The sequence below is a fragment of the Hippocampus guttulatus genome, chromosome 13 (genome assembly GCF_054856545.1).
Source record: "Hippocampus guttulatus isolate MCC_2025c chromosome 13, RoL_Hgut_1.0, whole genome shotgun sequence".
Classification (NCBI taxonomy): Eukaryota; Metazoa; Chordata; class Actinopteri; order Syngnathiformes; family Syngnathidae; genus Hippocampus; species Hippocampus guttulatus.
Genome location: NC_141273.1, coordinates 4,687,115 through 4,704,662, shown reverse-complemented (window position 1 = coordinate 4,704,662; position 17,548 = coordinate 4,687,115). Strand labels below are relative to the sequence as shown.

Here is a 17,548-nt window from a genome sequence, read left to right as displayed (position 1 = left end):
GATTATGGATTTCTTTCTTTAGTTATTCATTTCATTGTGGGGTACACATCCAGATCCAGGCAAACAGAGTCAAAATTTAAATGAAAGCTGCGCAACAGTTAAAATTAAATGCTTGCAAATAAAAATCGTGTAAAAAATAATTGTGGTTATGAAGATTTAAATAAAGGTGAGAAGCTCGGTCATCCGGGAGGGGCTCAGAGTCGAGCCGCTTCTCCTCCACATCGAGAGGAGCCAGATGAGGTGGCTTGGGCATCTGATTCGGATGCCTCCTGAACGCCTCCCTGGTGAGGTGTTCCGGGCATGTCCCACCGGGAGGAGACCCCGAGGAAGACCCAGGACACGCTGGAGTGACTATGTCACCCAGCTGGCCTGGGAACGTCTCGGGATCCCCCGGGGAGAGCTGGAAGAAGTAGCTAGGGAGAGGGAAGTCTGGGCTTCCCTGCTAAAGCTGTTGCCCCCGCGACCCGGCCCCGGATAAGCGGTAGAAGATGGATGGATGGATGGATGAAGATTTAAATAAATGGAGCTTCGCTTTGTATGTTGAATTGTTGAGAGACTTAAGATCCTGGGCGCTGTGACAAGCATGAAACTTCAATACAATGCAATACAATACATCCTGATTGATATAGCGCTTTCACAACAGCTGCATCTGTAACAAAGCGCTTTACAAAACAGTTAACATAAAGTAAATAAACACAACACACAACATAAACATAGGGACATCGTGCAATCTTGCCACTTTTCGCTCATACGCTTTCAAAATAAAAGTAACAATTGATGTGTGAAAATATCACTTTAAGGCTACGTATCCATCCATCATCTATGATCTAATCTTTTTTTCCAACAATGGGGACATTAAATACATATTGTTGTCGTGTTCACTGAGTTGGGTGCATTCACCCAACGGGTACGCACAGCTGTATTTTATTTTGAAGACTGCAGCCGGAAATGTTCCCAAACTCAAACTAGGGAGCGATCACCTGGCAGGTAACTCGCCCTGCAGGTTCAACCAGTCGATCACGCCTCCAACTGATAACGCAAATCGGCCACTTCGCCTCTTAGTTTTTAAAGTCTCTCTGTTTTCTGACGTCGTTTCCCATGCAACATGAGTAAGTCGAGCACTTTAAAAGTGAAGAATTTGTTCAAAGTTAAGTCACCGGACAAAGAGGGCAAGGGAGCCAAACAGTCGGACTCCGTCAAGGATGGAATAGCTACCGTGTCCAGCAGAGACAAGTCGCGGACTTCACCAGTGAGCCCCGCTCCTGGGACCCCCGGAGACGCCGCCGCACTGCCCGGTGATGGCTTGCTCATTTTACCCAAGGAAAAGAAGGCAAGGCGGACGTTGTCGTTCAGGTTGAAACGAAAGAAATCTAAGCAGAAAGACGACAGAGAAGGAGGCGATGATGAGTTGTTCCCCAATGAACTGGAAAGCTTCGGCAGCGACATGTAAGAGTGACAACCAGCTTCATTTTTTACACGTCGAATGTTGTTAATGTTGACGAGTGAGTTGTCGTAGAGATTTGTGTTATATCCGCATATGCAGTTATGGCAGCTGCAAAAGAAGTATGTTGCACTATTGGTCATTTTGTGGAGATGTTTGTTATGGAAATTACACTAATGCTCAACACTAAATCAATTAGCTTCATTGATATTCTCTCACTGGATGACAGCAGCTCCTTATTTATTCACATTCAGAAACACGTGAGAAAGCCCTTCACAATGTTTTGGATCTAAGACATGCATTTGACCAATGATTATTTTTCTTGTTGCAATGGAATTTGATTTAATTGCCTCAGATTTGTCTTCGTCAAGCAAACTCAAACAAAAATATGAACAGTGACGCTCCCCTGCATTGCAGGGTATACGATCCACACCCATTTATGAAAGTCTATGACACAGGTGTCTAAGTCAAGGCCCAGGGGCCAGATCTCGCCAGCGACACCATTTTCTGTGTCCCGCAAAAGCAAATCAAGCCTGTCAAGTTCCATGATGCTTGCGAAAGTCTGAACCAAAATCTCAAATTATCATATGTAATCCACAATAACAGTAGTTTTTCTTGTCTTCTGATTTGAAAAGCAGTCATTCATCCATTCGTTGTGTGTATGTAATATGCGGAGGGGATAAAACATTTTTATGGTTTCCCAAAATTCATAACGGTAAGAAACCGTAACTAGAATGTGGCCCGTGACAAAAATTAGTTTGACACCCCTGGTATATGATGTCGAGCGACTATAGACAAAGTGTGTCAGTTCCAGGACTAGTGGAACAAAACCTATATTTCAACCCAGACCACAAATTTTCTCCCTAAGTGTGGGTCAGCTCCTCAAGCAGATCATCTAGAGATGCTGCTGGGCTTGCTTCATTCAGTGTGCGAGAAGTGAGCTTTGCAACAGGACAACTTGCTGCTGCTTCACAGTAAGAACGCGCCTGCTCACAGTACCCTGAGCATCAGACCGTTCCTGGCCGAAAGGAACATTGCAGTCATGCTCTGAATCATCAAAACTGATTTGAGATTTAGGTTCTTGTGCAAGAGTACTTGTGAGGTCACCAATTTGATTATGCATACCAAGAGGTCACCAATGACCATGGTATGCATAATCAAATTGTGAATGCGCGAAAGGAAGGCACATTCTATTCTGACAGTGAGTTGAAATGAAAAAGAACCATCTTAAATCCTTTCATTATGAAGGGCTGTTCATTGTTGCAAAATCCCAGCAGATGTTTTTAAAAAACGGGGATTCATATCTTTGTTTTCATTCATGGTGAGCGGTGTCTTAACGAGGACTAAAGTGGCCCTCACTCAAAATATAAAATTATTGACATATTAACAGATAAAGATAGCATCCATCAAGGCTCCTCCTAAATCTCATGAGCAATGCTATTAATCTATAGCTCAAATGTAAATTGTGACTCATTGTTTTTGTCTCATGGGCAGGCCGCTAGCCCTTCAACATCATCCAACCAAAGTGCGGCACCTTGTGTTTTTATTGGACAGATCCTCAATGGGGACCTGGAACTCGTGAACGGAAATGAATCCAGTATTGTCTTTTATTCAACGAGCATCAAACGAGCATTCCAAAATGAAAAATAATTGTTTCATTTAATAATCGATTAGTCATTGTTTAATGGCTGAACCTAAAATAAGCGCGTTACCATTTAGTGTTGTGTGTCATCACTGAGCCATTTCATGACATTTGAACACTGAAATGAATTATTCTAAATAATATTTGGGCAGTTTGGTTTTGAAAATCTGCAAAGTCAATGTTTCACTGCACAGGTTGTGGTCAAACTTGAACGTATAGCTGTAGTGTACTTGCAATATCTTTCATTTAGTCGGCACACCGAATTAACAACCCAGGAGTACATTGCTTTATACCCAGCCATCCTCATCATAATTAAACCTGAACTTCCTTGTTCAAATATCAAAGAAGAAATGGAAAAACTAGTCTGCCTTAATTACGGAAAAAAAAGGAAGGGGGAAAAACCTTGAGATGTGTCACAGAGTCTTAGGTCGTTTGCATCCATTTAATTTACATCAATCAAATAAAACAAGATTAACATAAACCCAGCCCCCTGGTTCTTGTCGAGCAAGGAGCCCGTCAACATGTGAAAGCAGGTTTGTCATGCAAACATAACCAGCCTTGGATACCTTATGGCTATTATTTCCGACTATTCGCGTTTTCAACAATTTTGTTATGTTTCGAGAAGTGTTCCATGCCAAACTTTGCACTGTATTTGTCTTAATGCATTTCCATTTCAAAGCAGCCGTAATAGGGAGCAAAGAAGGTGTTGGTTGCTACCGAGGGGCGACATGTTTTTGTATGCCATTGCAACAGGTTTTAGCAACTGCACAATGTCTTGATAAAAGCCTTAATTTAATTACATTCTGAATTATTCACGATATTTTTACAATGAGAAATAGCTTTATAATGCTGATTGCTTAACATGCTGGTTGGTACAGTATATGGATTAGCACAGCTGCCTCACAGCTTTGGCCTCCTTGTGCGGTGTTTTCCTTGCGGGCATTTTGTGACTTTCTTCCAAAAAACATGCATGTACGGTTAATTTGAAGACTATAGGTGTGAATAGCTGGTCTATTTGTACCATACAATGGAATGGCAACCACAGCTTGCCTCCAGCTCACTCGAACCGTGACCCCGATGAGGACAAGCAGGACAGTATTTAAAATAAATAAATAAATAAATATGGTTGAATGAATGCCCGTCTGTTGTCTAAACCAATTGGACAAATGGTGGCCTTGCTTTCACTCTACTTCTGTTGTCACTAGATTGACCTGCAATAACAACGGTTAGTTTGATTTTTGAAGAAACCTGTAATGCAGGTATGACACATCGGTAATTAACTAAAGGCAACTTATTCAGCACATTAGCTAAATGTCACGCAGAGAAGCCGGAAATGGAACACTGCTGACTCATAGACGCACGTGGCGGAGATCATCAGCACTGCCACTTGTTTACTGACATAATAAGTCATCCCATCCCATACCTGACAGTAAAACGGGATTTTAGTTGTGCCACAATTCTTTCTTTATTTCACCTTGCTTTGTCTTGCATTTCCTCAAGGTTTACTTGGGGAAAAAAAAATATATTTGTCTCTGAACCTGCTTACGAACAACTTCACTCAGAGCTGAATTTCAGAAATACCATCTTGTACATCGCAACTACGTCTGCAAGCAGATATATTCTTCATAATAAATATATTTGGTGATGGGCCAGGACTGAAAAGGTGTTGAATATCAGTTGATCATTAGAAAAATAAGAAACAAATATTATAGGGAGAGACCGCCAATGGAAAAAGCTCAATGCTTTCAGAGAATGCTTACTGTTGACAGGCTGATATTGTAAGGGAATGTTCAAATTGAATTTAAACCATGTCTCTAAACAGTTCATAGATTGTCAACATATTTGCTCACTCCCAATCAGCCTGCCATGCATGTTTTTGGAATGTGGGAGGAAACCGGAGCACCCGGAGAAAACCCACGCAGGCCCGGGGAGAACATGCAAACTCCACACAGGGAGGCCGGAGCTGGAATCGAACCCTGTACCTCTGCACTGTGAAGCCGACGTGCTAACCACTGGACTACCGGGCCGCCCTCTAGATGTATACAGATTTTTGGAAAACACTTAATTAGTAGTTTAAAAAGCTAGATGTTAGTTTGATGTCATAATAAGTACTTGAGTACACACGGCAAAAGTAGTCGCAACGATCTAGTATAATTATATGTTGGCACCGTGTTGAGTCTTTTTAAATACACACCTTCCTGAAAGTCCTTTTTGGCAGTGAAAACTACCACTGCCAAAAGTCTTTTGAAAGTAAAATGCCCAATCTAGTTGGTAAGGGTTAACTTTAGGGTTTTGTTCACCAAAATGAACATCTAGATCAGTGATTCTTAACGGGTGTGTCGGGATCCAATAGTGAGCCATGCACCCAGGACAGCGCGTAAATTATTACAGGGGATCCTCGACAGTATCGACATAAAATATTTCAAAGTCCTCCTTCTTCCCTTTTACATTGGATTGTTTTACATTTATCAAGAGTTTTTCACGTAAATTGCTAAATTAATTGGGACATTACTACTTTGTTATTGTAGATTAGGCCACCGTGAAAACATAAGTGAAAAACGGTGTCCTGTATTTTCAGGACCATACGGCACACTGTATTAAAAGGCGCAGTCACATCACTAGCAATGCGAATTGACTCAATGCAAAACTCTATTGCCAGGCTAACTGAAACAATACAGAACACCAGTATTTGTTGATGTTGCTCTACTATAATAATTCATGGAATGACTCTCGTCCAGTGAAATTGCTTGGTTGAAGCAAATTATTGTTCAATCGGTACTTAAGAATCCGATCATTCATAATGAATACATGTATACTGTAAGACATACAGTAATGTCACAGGGTGTAAAACCAACAGAAAACTGAGGGGAAACTTCCTCTTGCGTGATGGAACACTTTTGAATACTGTACTATTGTTTGTAAACAATTTGCCCCACGGCAACTTCAAACACAAGTTATTGCATGGAAAATAAATAAATAAAAAGATAACAAAGCCATCAATCGTTCACATTCCAAATTACAAGCCGGCCCTAACGGATTCAAAGTGAAATTGATTTTTTTTTTTTTGCTTCCTGATTTATGAGATTGAGACTACATTTCAGTTGTTATGGTTTTTGCAATATTTGGGTGGTTTCATGGGATTTCTTTCCCTCTTTAATGAGGATCTGTGGGGTTAGAGCCCACTGATAAACGATGTTAATGTGTGATGCTCTAATGCAGCTGAAATATTCTTGAACTCATTTCAGGACTCCGCGTGGTCTAGCTATCTCATTCCACACCTGCGTTATGGACTGTGGCACAGTCATACTGAACAGGAAAGTGATTTACCCAAAGTTAAAGGCATATAATAGTCTTTAATCAACTGATACAGTGGAGCCCCGTTACTGCCAGGGAATAGGGACCAAGCCAACCTGCAAATAGCGGAAATCTGTGCCCAACTAACAGTCCGTTGAAATGCATTAGCAAAAAAAAAAAAAATTAACCCAAACAATCCTTCCACAAAACGCTGAAAAACATTCAATATGATGAAAAATTAAACTTACCAAAAAAAAAAAATAAAAATCAGAAAGCAAAAACAAATTAAGATACTGTGGTTGAAATATTGATATTCTGGAGGAATTTGGGGTTCTACCAACTTCTGATTGATGGGAAGGACTGACATTTCATGACCTAAATAATGCAGCCATTTACCAGAAGCCAAACCTCGAGTCATCAACACAGTAATACACCAGGTGTGCTTGGAGGCTAAAATGGGGTTGTGCATGATTGACGGCGCTGAGTGGCCTGAGCCGCAACCCATTGTTACATGCACGCGTCATTTCACGCCAGCGCACTCGACAAGCCTTTGTCAGGGTTAAGTTAGCTAACACTGTATTGCCTTTTAAACTAAAACGCTGTGTGAATTACAAACACGTGTTATCAGCCTTTAAATAAGAAAAAAAACAGTTACTAGTATGCCCATGTTCTCATTATTATTGTGCTCAGCAAATAATGTCATGTGGGCTTTTAAAACCGCCTTGTTTGGCTCTGTTAAGTTGAGCTGTCGTTTATTTACCAACCTGGAACAGTTTGTTCAAGCAGGCGTGAACACATGGTTGCACACAGGTGCAGACCAAAACACCCAAGCTCTCACTAAGTTGTTTGTGATGTGTACTGGTTATGACCCCGACAGTATTCAACCCAGCTATCAGGTAGTCCCTGCAAGATTGGGCAAAATAGCTCCCGTATCCAGTTGTGCTTCCAGTTTTGGATAGCTGTAGACCAGCTGTAGATCATTTTAAACTAACTTTACATTCCTTCATTTACAATGCCTGTAAAGTGCTCATGATTCGATTCTCTCACACAGGTTGTCATGCATTTACTTTTAGTGAACCTTAAAGTCAACTGGTTGTCACTATTGATTACAGGATGTATGTTTTCAAACTGATGTTCGCGGTGCAGTACAGAGTCCGCTCACTAGATTAATGATGCAATTTTAACTTGACTCCACACATTTCAATACAGAAGTGAGATATCGGTAGGTCATAGTGCAATCCTAATACTAGGGGCGTAACGATTAGTTTTCTCAACGGTTCATTGCATCTGATTAGATTGAAGGACGTATTTGGTTTATTTAGAACACTGCAATCTGAAACGATTGAGTGGCTTGAAATCAATTTACTTTTTAGTCCGAAGTTTAACCAATGCGGCCGTGATGTTAATGCCGGGATACTGGACAGTGCAGGTGAAATTCTCTGTTTGTAAATTGTAAAATTGTAATTGATTATATTTAGTATATTATGTCAGCTAGGTAAGTTCAATAGAGCTTTTCTTCAGACCGATGCCAGTGCGAGAATTAAACACAAGTAGTCAACGATACTGAGACCAAGTAACAGATACCACAAGTACTTTTGAATTTTGTATTCATCTGTAACAAATTAACAAAAGTGCAAACTGACAAACTGCCAGCTCCCGGAGTTTGAGCCTTTGTTCAAAATAAATTCAAGTGGAAAAATAACAGCTTCAACTGTCAACTTCAACCAGCATGACACATACTGTATTTCATATCAACTGATATTGAACTCTCTCTCTCTCTCTCTCTCTGGTATATACAGTGATCCCTCACCACTTCGAACTTCAAGTTTTGCGGCTTCAGTGTTTTATGTTTTTTCTTCTAAATTGATTTAAAAAAAAACATTGGGGGAAAAATACAGCCATATCGGCACCCATATTGTGTCTTTACACAATATGGGTGATGAAAACGAAAAAAAAACCTGAAGGAATATGCACCCAGGGAAGTGGGTTTTTGTCCATCACTGGAATCGTCACTAATAGGGTCAGGACCAACAGACCTTCTCGGTCAGTCACTGACAGACTTTTCTCGCTGCTCACTGATGGAAACACGTGCTGTATGTCTTGTGTTGGTTCGTGGGGTGAATATACCGGGGTTGTTTGAGCGGATGGCAGTGACTGTGTGGGCTCATGTCATTCCTCTATTGCACCTTCCTCGATCCTCGTTCCTCTGTTTTCATGCGAGCATCTCTCAACAGAAATTCCATCAAGTAGAGAGGAGATGACAAAGAAGCAAAATGAGAAGAGGTAGAAATGTTTTGGGGGGTAACTTAGCTGATGAGCCAATGAGAACGGTCACGTGTGCGCGGGTGGTTGCAGCCGTCAATATGCAGAACTCTGTGCCCAAAACACCAACACTACACTATATCCCTTGACATGAAGTAAAGAGCTTTCCGATTCCCCCGTTTTCAACTTTTGTTACTAACTGGATGTGTATGTATTCAGCCAAGCAACTATAATAGTCTCGTCAATATGGTCCTTTGCTGAAGATGTGTGCTAAATGCGACACATCATTGACACGTCACAAATGCACTGTCTGCATGTCAGAATTATTACTATGACCACAATTGTCCACTATATGCTTAGTTTCAGGTGGGATTAAATTAAAGTCAAATATCAACACTGTCACACTTCACAACTTTGCAGATGTGCTGGTGCCGGTATTACCTTCAATTGGGTGTCATGACAACAGAACTTTTCAATCTTTTTCTAATATATGGATGTATATTTATTTGCATATAAACCTCTATGGTTATGGTTTTCTGTTAAATCTTGGTGAAATTATTTTTGTGAACAGTTACTTTGTTCGGCTTTGAGTCAAGGACATGCATATGTCGTATTTGTGTTTATGGAGGACAAAAGTTAAACATATGACAACAGCTCTGTATTGAAGCAATAAAAGTGCATGTACACTTGATATCAGAATAAGAATCATCTTTATTGGCCAAGTATATAGAACACACAAGGAATTTGTCTCCGATAGTACAGGCTACACTCGTATTATCAATAACAAGCAACTACGATAAACAAGGACATAACAAAGTATCGAAAGACTTAAACAATATATAGTTTTTATTCTCGATGAAATAAAATGTAATACTCGTGTAGGGGTCAGGCACGCGTTCCATGTAAGAGGTACTCTCCCTGCTGACTTCAACAAATCCAAAACCGCTGTCTTCAAATATGTTTTACAACCCTGTACGGCCAAAGGTCCTTGCATGTGAATGCGGCCATTCGTTTCAGTTTGATTTGCGATTCAGGGGATTTGCTGAATCGATATTGAATTGCAAGTCAAAGTATTGCAATGGTTTGATGAATCAGTATTTATACCCCACCCCTAGGAATAACTCGGCAGTTTGCAATAAATAGCTGTCTTTGTTATCATACGCTGAGTCAGGAAAGGGGAACAGGTCATCCTCCACTTGATCTATATTTTCTTTTTCTGTAGGACTTCACCTGGTCAGCAGGATGCAGGTCAGATTGTTCGAAAAGCTACGATTTGCTTTGCTCGTGCTTTATTGTAAGAAGGAAATCCCCTGTTGGTGTAACCTGGGTTATCATTAATTTGGACAAACTGTGGCTCTCTATTCACATTTTAATGGCGTTTACACATTTTTGGGCTTCTTTGCAATTTTGTATTTTATTTTTTTTTGTACTGCAATCAGAACATGTTAGAAAAAATAGCGCCGATTGAACGCAATCAATCGCCTCAGGGAGCAGCTTGTGAAATGTGACATTACATGTTTAGCCCAAGTGAGTGGGGTGATTTCCAACCTGAAACAGTGTGCACTGTTCATGCTGTTGTTTTTGGCTGGTTTTTATTTTCACAGCTACGTAATCTCATCAACCTTCAAATGGATCACCTTTCTTTCATGCTTGTTCTTGTGCTGGGATCGAGTGTTTCTCCAGCCAGGTTTTCACTTCTTGTAGAGTGTTCTTCTTTCCTCTTGAGTGGTGTTTCCGGATTTCTCCACACAGCACGATCTAGAGCAGGGGTGCCCAAACTTTTTGGATCGAAGATCTACTTTTCGATTAACTCACCTCCCGGGATCTACCCTTACCGGCGCACGCGCACACACGCACACGCACACACACACACACACACACACACACGTGCGCACGCCATGATGAGAAACAGCCTGAAACGGAGGCATGCGACGCACTTTTGCAGCCTGTTAACTATCGTAGCTCACACGTACCGTTTTAAAGTGCTTCCCTCGGCCCTCCAAGATTCCTATTCTTTGCCCGTGCCCTCGGTGAATTGTACACGTAGCCAACTCTCAATGAGAATCATGACAATAAAGATAGAGCGCAACGGCTCTGATCACAAGCTGCAATTGCAAACTGCTGAGCGCTAACAACTTCCGGTGATGTAATCACGCCACCGTAAATCTAAGATTTACCTGCTTTATTTTATTTTTTAAATATTTTTTTTGTGAAAATGAGACTGATAAGATGATTAGGGTGCAGTGTATATTAACACAAAAAATATATTACTAACATGTACAAAGACACACAAATGGTTGTTTGTTTGTTTTTCTCCTCGACACTCCTTGGATCTACTTGGGACCTGTCTTAGATCTACCGGTAGATCAGGATCGACCTAATGGGCACCCCTGATCAAGAGTGAATGCAAACTTTTTTTAAACACCAACTACGTGGCAACATGGCTGTCGGGATGATACTGCACTAATTGCTGCTTATGAAACAAGCCTCATCATATAGGAGGAGGATGAATGTGAATTTCTGACCACAATGCTCAGTACCAGTGTTCATCCCAACTCTTCAATTGATAGAGATTATCTTTCGGTTCAAGCGTGAATTTGGGATGTGGATTTCTTTTTTTTTTCTTTTTTGATGCAACCATCTGGTGCAGATGTTCCAGTTTGGATCCTCCTGATGTCGAGCATTGTGAACTGTGCAGCATGATCAGAAAATAACAAATGTATTTGTTTTCACTTGAAGCGCCTTGAGTGGGATTTGTGTTACATCACAAAGGTGCAAGTCGTTGTTCTTGGAAATCTGTTGGATTCCTGGCTCAGATTGGAGTAGCACACAACAATGAGAAATCTTTTTGGGTTTGTGTCTTTTCAAAATATCTTTGGCTTTTGGGAGGGCTATGAAAACATTCAAATCATATTTTGAATAGATAATATTACAGAATTCACAAAAAACTTTGAAGATTGTAGATAACGATCCTCCAACCATCTGGTCTCTATAATGCCGCAACTTTAAGGTTTACGGCAGGCATATCAAAAACACATGCTCTTGCTGTATTTGAAGGTGTGCACATCATATTCTCACACACAGAACAACAAAGCATTCACAACAAGCATAAATCTGGGCCTGTATCAGGAGGAGTGTTTTTTTTTACACAGTCCAACTGGGATTTTTAGAAGCAGAAGAAAAGCCTTATTGTTAAAGGATTGTCCGAATAGTATAATTCACCTGAGAAAACATTTGAATAGCTTTGGAAAGGGTATGCGATCTCATCAAATACTTTCTCTTCACATTTCATAATTCCTCAATTGCTTCTATCAAAGGAGTTTTACAAAGTGTCAGCAATCACTACAGTTACTGGGAAGATGAAAATGGAGTAATTAATATAGATTATTGTGAATAAGGGTAAGTAACCCTTACCAGTGTGTCCAAAATAGACTGGACCCAAAATGGGCTGTGGGTAAATATTTACCGGGGTGCAGATTTTATTGATCGTCAATCAGGCTCACAATTTCATGTTAAAGGCCTTTTTAAATTCTTGTTTGTTATAATAACTGCATAACCGTTGCATTGCCGTTAATGTACTGGAGTGTTGTCACAGTACACAATTTCGTGGAGCAGAGGAAATCGGAAAATGTATTGATGGAAAAAAATGTATACATTATTCACTCAAGCTTTGACACCATCACCAAGCGTCCCCTCAGTTTCTGTTGATGACCTTGTAAATGCTTTCCGTTCTGAGGTTTTGCCTGAAATGGATTCCGTTCACCCCAACTACGTCAACAGTTTTTATCAGTGAGGAAAAAGTCCCTGGCCCTCCTGATGGTCTTAAAAAAAGGCTGTCGACAAGCAAACTTTAATTAAGTCATCAAACTATGAGTGGATGGACCAGAATTGTCTCCAGCACAATTCAGGCCAGTCAAAAGTGATTGTTTTTGGCCCCAAAGGGAAAGGTCCAGTCTGAGTTCTCACCTTAACTCATGTCATTGAAAGCTACAAATCAAGCCAGAAATCATTGACTCAGACCTGAATTTTAACAACCACTTAACTTAAAAGCCATTTCTTAATCGCCACCTGAAAAACAGATCTTGAAAAAAAATTATTCTTGCTTTTATTTTAAATTACTGTAATGGTGTCTTTTACAGGTGTAAAAATAAATCAATCTGGCTGCTGATCCAAAATGGTGCAGTTTGAGTCCTTACAAACACCAGGTTTCTTTCTTTTAAGGTTTTTAATTTGAATTGCCTTGCTCATGAAACGTGCTATACAGATAAACGTTCATTTCTGTTCCATGGCATGGAAGATCCACTCATTTTCAATCAGTACGTCTCCATGTTTTAAGCTAGCGATCGCTTCATACTTCGAGACCCAACCGACCTTACGTGTTGTGTTTTATAACGGTAATAAACAGTATTTATAATGTTAAATTGCATGAGCGCTCACTCGTCACCAAAATGCACCGAGTGGGCATCACGAGCGCGTCAGCGGGGAAGCCACCTCAAATGTGCACACACCTTGCTTTTAAAAATGCCCGTGTAAGAATCCAGAATGGGATATTTATTTATTTACATGAGAAGGATTTAACCGGATGACGCGATTTGAACATACATTGTATGTTGATGTCATATGTATGCTTGATTTATTTAGCAAACATAGGTAGGAGCACATTTCTAATTTGAGTATGGCTATCTGTTGCAATAATAATTTGCATGACCAGACTGAAGAAAAAGCCAGCTTCTATTCCTTATAATGATGAGCATTCATTCACAGGGGCTGGAGAATGGAGGCTTATGTGATGAATATAAACTCATAAGCGGCGATGGCGTAAGAAGGATAGAAGAGGTCAAGGAAAATGAACAAGTACAGCATTCAATATTAGCCAGCATTTTAGTCAATAGCTCACTGCATGTCACCGGCAAACTGGCATACCGTGTCATTTTTACAGTTGTAAAAGAAATGCCTTTATGAACACTTTAGCTCAGTTTCCGCTCTCCTGTTGGTTATGAATTCCAAGGGAAGTGAAGTGGCTGCAGTCTGTGGAGCGTTTCAGACACACCCAACATCTGGCAAACTGTCATTTTCCAAGCACTCCCAAACACAGTTGCGCTTTCTAAACAAACACCGAGGCCTCATGTTATCAGACATATCGGTGCCTGCTTTCCTCTAATCTGAAGCAATTCAGGAAGTCGCGTGAATTATTTTGCAATGAGACAGAACCTTTGCTAATTGTCTGAACTCTAACTCAAGTTTCAACATGCAAATGAGTTTTACATTGCTTCTAGATTTTTTTTTTTCTTTAAAAATGGCCATTTACTCATTGATCTGAGATCATACAGACTGACAGACTAGACAGCAGCAATTGCATGCTTCTGTTTTTGTTTGAGTTTGCTTCTCTGGGCGGGTTACAACTGGGAAGGTAAATTCCTTGTTTGATTTGCATAATTGGCCAATCGGATTCTGACTTCTCTGTACAGTGGATGTTAGAAAATCTCAATAAAAATTCAATCATATACCCTGGAGAGAGAGAGAGCATGTGATTCCTTTTCACTGCCTTGCTCAAATGCATGAAGGCGGTCTATATTAACTGTTAGACCTGTGTGTTTGTGGCACTCGGTGACTGTTTAAACGTCCTGTTTATAATGGCAAGATGAGGAACTGTTGACAGCTGTTAAGTGTTTAGCTGGTTGTGCTACATCGCAGTAGTTAGAGCAGTTCAGTGTATAGAGGGAGGTATTTTTTTGTACAGTTAAAATCCACAAGTATTGCAAAAAGCACAATCCTCAATGCAAGTACAGTAGTTAAAAATTGCTTTCTTATTCTGAATCATATATTACATACATTTGTGACATTAGACATTAAATATCATGCTGGACTTTCAGTACTCCTTTAAGGTACTCGTAAATGTCTGTAGAATGGGTAAATTTTATCAACAATTGTGCAATGGGGGGGATCTTGGATTTTTGTTTCTAATTTTCGAAAAAAAAATCTGCGTATTATTCATGGGAAATGATTTAATAGCCCTCAATCAAAATAAACTGGTGAAGTGATTCCCACAATTTATTGTTAAATGTACAGCATTTGGGGCGGCCCGGTAGTCCAGTGGTTAGCACGTCGGCTTCACAGTGCAGAGGTACCGGGTTCGATTCCAGCTCCGGCCTCCCTGTGTGGAGTTTGCATGTTCTCCCCGGGCCTGCGTGGGTTTTCTCCGGGTGCTCCGGTTTCCTCCCACATTCCAAAAACATGCATGGCAGGCTAATTGGACGCGCTAAATTGTCCCTAGGTGTGAGTGTGGGCGTGGATGGTTGTTCGTCTCTGTGTGCCCTGCGATTGGCTGGCAACTGATTCAGGGTGTCCCCCGCCTACTGCCCGGAGACGGCTGGGATAGGCTCCAGCACCCCCCGCGACCCTAGTGAGGATCAAGCGGTTCGGAAAATGGATGGATGGATGGATGTACAGCATTTGTCCATCGTACCAGTAAAACAGTTAGGGAGAAGTAGCAGCAGTAAAGAGTCACTACCTTTTCATTTGGCTTTTGTAGTTGGCCCTTCTATGCATGCAAAGTTTACAGCATGAGGTCATGCATACAGTGCATCACTGGGGGGGTTCAAAGAATTGCAGCTCTTCAACACTGATCTGGCCCTTGCCCTGCGTTCAATGTTTCTTTTCTCAGTTGCTGTTGTTTCATTTAGCCCTCTGTGCTATGGAATTCCCTGCAAAGGTGTCTACCTATTTTTGAGATCGTAAAAGGCACTTTGTGCATCTGTGCCATTGCAGTGAACATTACACATGACCTTTTCATGTGTTATGTACTAAAAAGAAGTCTTATTGTGTGCTCTGCAATGACAAAGTTCAGACAAGTTGGGGCGGGTTTGTGCTCGTGTTGACAGAAAGGTAGATTTTACCCAAATGTGTTGAAGCAAGTTCAGGGGTTGGCTTGAAATGGGGACGCATTGACTAGTATTACTTTTAGAATGACACACTGTACGATCGCATACGTCGCACTCTTTGGAAATACAGACTTCAATTAATCCGGCAGTGTTAAAGTTTACGCAACCTGTGACTCTTCCCCGCATAATTTTTCATTAATTGAAAGGCCTGTTTTTGTCTGACCCCACCATGTGCTCGTTTCTAATATTGATAAGGACTAATTTTGAGTTGTGAAGTAGTCTGCAGTGCCTTAATGTAATCATGAGCTTCTTCAATGATTAACCATCAGTGAGGTTAAATCAGGGCTGGCCTTCTTTGTTCTTTTCAGTAAAATACAAAATTGACCACCTATGCTAAATAAAGGCATGGATTCACCGTGACACCGAAGAGCACATCCGCATGTTTTTGCAGCGATAACTTGGCACTCCACGTTAAGTTCTAAGTAATTTCACATGCTGAGGATATCGACAGAGAAACACCCTAATGCCAGATGCAGAGACACTCAAAACGTACATGTTTCGCAATGATCACTCCATGCTGTGGAATACTGTACACGTAATGACCACATTAGTCTCACCGCAATTGACAACCAGTTACTTTAAACTGTATGTAGACTAAATCGATAAGCCTTGCCGTAGGTATTCGGAGTGTGTCTGTGGAATGTTTTGAGAAAAAGTTTGTGTGGTCAATCCAAACCTGGCTCAAAATCGCAGTGATGTAAAATATGCTTGCTGATGGTCTGTGTTCTCAGGTACTTCCGCAACAAGCTAATCGTATGTCTTTATGCACCTTGCTTTGTGCACTGGGCCCCATACTGTACATACAGTAAATGCTGGAATAAAAAAAAAAGAGATCCTACATTTGAGCAAAATGTGCCATCCATTTCATGGGTGAAGTGAGGTGTGCCTAGTTCACTGAGCAACTCAACCATACAAAGAATGTCAAGATGATACACTGTATCTCCTCTTCTGCTTTGGTATTCAAAACAAGGCAGAACCCTGACTGACAATGTTTTGTTTTTTTTTAAACTTTTTTGCATATTAACTGAGAGGTGATTGGAAGTTTTCAGGACAACTATCAGTCCTGACTCAAAATATTGTACACTAAAAAGCCACGACCGCTCATGGTGAGTGGAAAAACATTCTGCCTCTGCCCCCTTGTGGAGAAAGCGCCTTATTGCTGATTCCTGTCTTGGCTCTGAGTTTTTGTTTTTCTTTTTTCTTTTCACGTGTATCTTGTCTAAGAAATTCCAAGCAGACTTGACCCAAAATGAATGTAGATGGACAGTAATACCTTATCACATGAGTATGTTTTATTATTTTCATTTAGCACAACACATTATGAGAGTGTGAATCTGATTTTGCGGTAAAACACTGTCTGCAGCAGCAGATAAACGCTTCTCATGTCTCACGCATGAGCCAGAATCCACAAAGGCCCTCTAATTGCTCGGCAAACGTGGTACCCTACTTTGATGTTGCCCGCCAAGGGTCATATTGTGCCTCTCCTTTGAGTTTAGTTTTCTTTCTCTTTCTTTTTTACATTTAAACTCTCCTCAAATGCAGAAAGATCCAGGCCGGCAGAGTTAAAACAATTAAATAGCATTGCACCTCGCAACACAAAACTTGGCATGGGAACATGAATCATTATTCAGTGGCACATACTGTAGCAGCAAAGCCTGAGTGAAATCTTTTGTCAAGACTCACTGAACAGTGAGAGGGGGGGGGGGGGGGGAAAGCTAATGACCTCATATCCTTTGCCCCCCTGCACCTCCCCAATCCCCTTATTCTTTCCCGCCTCGCTTTATTACCAGGAGCTACGACCAAATGAGTGTTTCAACAGCGTACTCATTCCAGACTGAATCGGACTGGGACCTTCGTTCTGATTCCAACTCCATGATCTACTTAAACATGCCTCAGCAAGGAGGTTCCACTTCGCCATCCAAGTACTTCAAGGTCAGTGTTAATTCGTGTCCATCAAATTCAAAATGT

The 17,548-nt window shown here is 40.9% G+C and overlaps 1 protein-coding gene across 3 annotated transcripts in view; it reads left to right on the top strand.

Moving 5' to 3' along the window:
- Window positions 1-1,001: 1,001 nt before the first annotated feature.
- crybg1a (crystallin beta-gamma domain containing 1a) overlaps window positions 1,002-17,548 on the top strand; it is a 39,977-nt gene continuing 23,430 nt past the window's right edge. Inside the window, exons 1-2 of one of the 3 annotated variants that reach the window (XM_086126668.1) lie at window positions 1,002-1,446; window positions 17,371-17,512. In XM_086126668.1, coding sequence (XP_085982794.1) covers window positions 1,106-1,446; window positions 17,371-17,512 — 483 coding nt within the window. In that variant the 5' untranslated portion in view covers window positions 1,002-1,105. Of the gene's footprint in view, window positions 1,447-17,370; window positions 17,513-17,548 lie in introns of those variants that run through there. The other 2 variants (XM_086126665.1, XM_086126667.1) reach the window with 2 other exon arrangements.